Source organism: Neophocaena asiaeorientalis, unplaced genomic scaffold (assembly GCF_003031525.2).
Source record: "Neophocaena asiaeorientalis asiaeorientalis breed wild unplaced genomic scaffold, Neophocaena_asiaeorientalis_V1.1 scaffold606, whole genome shotgun sequence".
NCBI classification, from domain to species: Eukaryota; Metazoa; Chordata; class Mammalia; order Artiodactyla; family Phocoenidae; genus Neophocaena; species Neophocaena asiaeorientalis.
The window spans coordinates 9,898,434-9,901,610 of NW_020173687.1; the positions used below are offsets into that span (position 1 = coordinate 9,898,434).

The following is a 3,177-nucleotide window of genomic DNA, read 5'->3' on the forward strand; positions in this document are numbered from 1 at the left end:
TTTTTTTTTTTTTTTTTTTTTCTGAAATGTACCAGTTTTGCTTTGGCTTCAGTGTGTACTTTACATCTGAGTGGAAACAGGAGTAATCCTTTGATTGTAAAGATGTGTGGGCCTTTGGAGGAGTTTCACAGAGCAGCACATCTCTGGCTAAATTTACATAAGAGATCTGAAGTTCTTTGAATCTAACTTAATACATTGCATGGGATAAACAGTATGAAGATGAAAGCCTCAAAGAATTCACTACTGCTAACCTTGGGGCGATTGTGCTCTCTGCGTTAAAAAAAAAAAAAGACTTTAAAAGGAGGAGAGTAACAAGTGTATTTTGTAAGAAAAAATGAATGACGGTTCTTGCCTTTCTTGATACCAGAGGAAAAATCTAGATGAAAATAGATTCTAGATATGGGTGACTCACATACCTGTGAGTATAACCTCTGTACCAGGTTTTTATGAGTTGGGGTATCTGACTTGGGAAGGTATGGCAGTTTAAAATTTTCTTTTTATGAGTGTGTACTTACGCAATTAATACTTTAATATGTTTTCTTTATAGAAGTTTAAAACATTACAGGAAAGACTGAAGTCCCCATCCCATCTTAGCCCCCTACCTTGCCGAGGAATCTAACCAGTAGTTGAGGACAGTGGAAAATTTTTAGCAGTATAGGAGAATCTTTGTTGGTGTTTATTTGAACAGTGTTACATTGTTATGTTCCAGAAAGTTAATTTCCCTACTGACAGGTCAATACAAACAGGGATGCATTTCACTTTGGGCCCTGGTGGACCATCTTTCTGGTTCCACCTACCCAGGTTTCTCCAGAGGCAGAACGTTGTGGCGGTTAAGACTCTGGAACTAGATTGGGGTGGAAAGCACTTCGAATGGCACCCGGCACGTGGCGAGTGAGATGCAGACGTCAGAGGTCACCATCACTCAGACCTCACCTGTGGCCGGACGGTCCTGGGGTTTCTGTGTTTTTTCACTCTGAGGAACCCTGTGGTGGTGGTGACTGCGGACGTCCTTGGATACGTGTGTGTCAGTGAGAATTTTTCCGGTGCATGAGATTCAGAGAAGTGGGTTTGCTGGGGCTTCTGCCCTTGGAATAATTAGCAGGTCCTGCCCTGCTGCCCTCAAGCGGCCTCTGGCCTTTTCTGTCCCCGGCCCCAGGAGAGGAAGGTGGCTTCCACCAGGGCTCACCCTCTCTCTGTCTCTGTGCAGGGCTTCGTGCTGGCTGTCACCATCATCCGAGAGGCGGTGGAGGAGATCCGATGCTACGTGCGAGACAAGGAAGTCAACTCGCAGGTCTACAGCCGGCTCACAGCAAGAGGTCAGCCTCCTGGCCCCAGTGGGGCCACTTCCTGCAGCAGGGCCCCCAGTGTGTGTGGGGGGTGGCCCACAGGGTTGCAACTCAATCATGGGCCGCTGACAGTCAGGGAGCAGAGTTCAAGGCCCGGGGCCAGCGGGTGTGTGGGTGCCCCGTGGCAGGGCAGTCACTCGTTGCCGGCACCAGGGAGGCCAGCGTCTGCCCCAGGACCTGGGGTTACTCCAGCCGCATCCCTGGGCTGCCACTGCTCTCTTAGAGCCAGTCCTGTCATCTGACTTGTGCCTCATCAACCTGGAATTTAATTCTGTGCGCTTTGCATCCTCCCACACGCGTTTCCAAGGCAGTGCAGCTTTAAAAGATACTCTTTCAACATTACAAAACGAACGTTACAACTTTGCAATGTGAGTTTTTAAGAAGGCACCAGACTTAATATAATAAAAGCTGCATCTGTGAAGGTTTCTTTGAAGCCATCTTATAAATCCTCAAGATGGAAGAGGGAAGAGTGACTAAACCTGACCCAAAGAGAAATTACTAGGTAACCTTTAATTTGAATTTTTGAAATGGGGGAATTTTAAAAACCTGCTCAAACACACCGTTGAGAACCCACAAAACAACCCAGCCAGTGTCGACTTCTGTTTCCAACTACAAATTCTACCTAGATTTCCTGTAAGGTTGTATTCAGACTTGAGAGAATGTTACCTAAAGTTCCTCAAAGATTACTGATCCCATTCAGGGATTAATAATGTTTTAGGAGCGGCTGAGGGGAATAAAAACTGTGGTTTGCCTTCAGGAAATTGAGAATTCGGAAAGAGAGAAGATAGATGCCCAAGGGAGCTCGCAGCCAGCCAGGTTGTCAACTGCTGTATGTTAAGTGCGTTAGTCTTCTGAGGAAGCAGTCCGTCCATGGTTTCAGGGATTTGAGTAGAATTATCCTTCTCGGAAAAATGTTGGAGAAATTTATTTAAGGCTCCAAATTTTTTTAAAAAAAGTATAATCCTGTGAGGGCATGAAAGTATCTTGTTTTAATGCATTGAAATAGATTTTCATAGTTGGTGGTCTTAAAAAGTTGCAAGTCTCTGGGAGAAGGGGGGATTTAGAGTTGGTATAGAAATGCTTTATTATTGCTAAACTACTGTATTTAGGACATTTTGCTCCCTAAAGAAAGAAAACCCAGCGTAATCTTTGCAAAGGCAGGTGGCTTGGGCTTTCCATGTGGGTAATCGGACCCCTCTGGAGTATGTTTTTTTGTGGTTTGTGTATATTAAATCCTCCCTTAATAACATATTCTGACTATAACATTTAAAATGCTTGGCAACCGACAAAAGCCCCATCGAGAGGGTGCGGTGGGTCTATTTAGAGCTCAGGAGGAGGGGCCCTGGGATCCCATTCATTCAGCCATCCAGGCTCCAGACCTTCTTTGGTTCTTTTCATATTGCAATTGCTTTTCCTGTGAGTGATTTTTCTGCCCTCCCCTGCAGACCCGACCCCCTTCTCAGCCCCTGCTTTAGCTTCCCTCAGTTCTTGAAAAGATCCCGAGGAGAACTGGCAGATGGCTGTAGCATTAAAAACTTGTCTTCCTTTGTGGGTCTCCTTCTGTGGCCCGTGGTTTCCATTGTCATGCCAATCCAACAGTAGAGGAAGACCTAGCAGAGTTCTGAATATTAACCCAGACCCTGGCTCTGCAATTTGTTTTGAAAGGCCCCAAAAGGCACTGAAGAAAACTGTCAGCTTGGAAAGTGAAGGAGGGGGAGGTTAGTTATTTGATACACTGTGGGGGGAAGGGCCAAAGTATGAAGCCCAAACTGGAGGATTTCAGAGAGAGGAAGAGAAAGAAGCTTTTTTTTTTTTTTTTTTTTTTTTTTTT

General features: G+C 45.3%; 1 protein-coding gene across 1 annotated transcript in view; it reads left to right on the forward strand.

Annotated features, from left to right (window-relative positions):
- The window catches only part of ATP9A (ATPase phospholipid transporting 9A), a 126,153-nt gene that overhangs the window by 31,807 nt on the left and 91,169 nt on the right, over nt 1-3,177 (forward strand). The window contains exon 4 of the mRNA XM_024750188.1: nt 1,208-1,316. Within this exon, the coding sequence (XP_024605956.1) occupies nt 1,208-1,316 (109 nt within the window). The remainder of the gene's footprint in view (nt 1-1,207; nt 1,317-3,177) is intronic.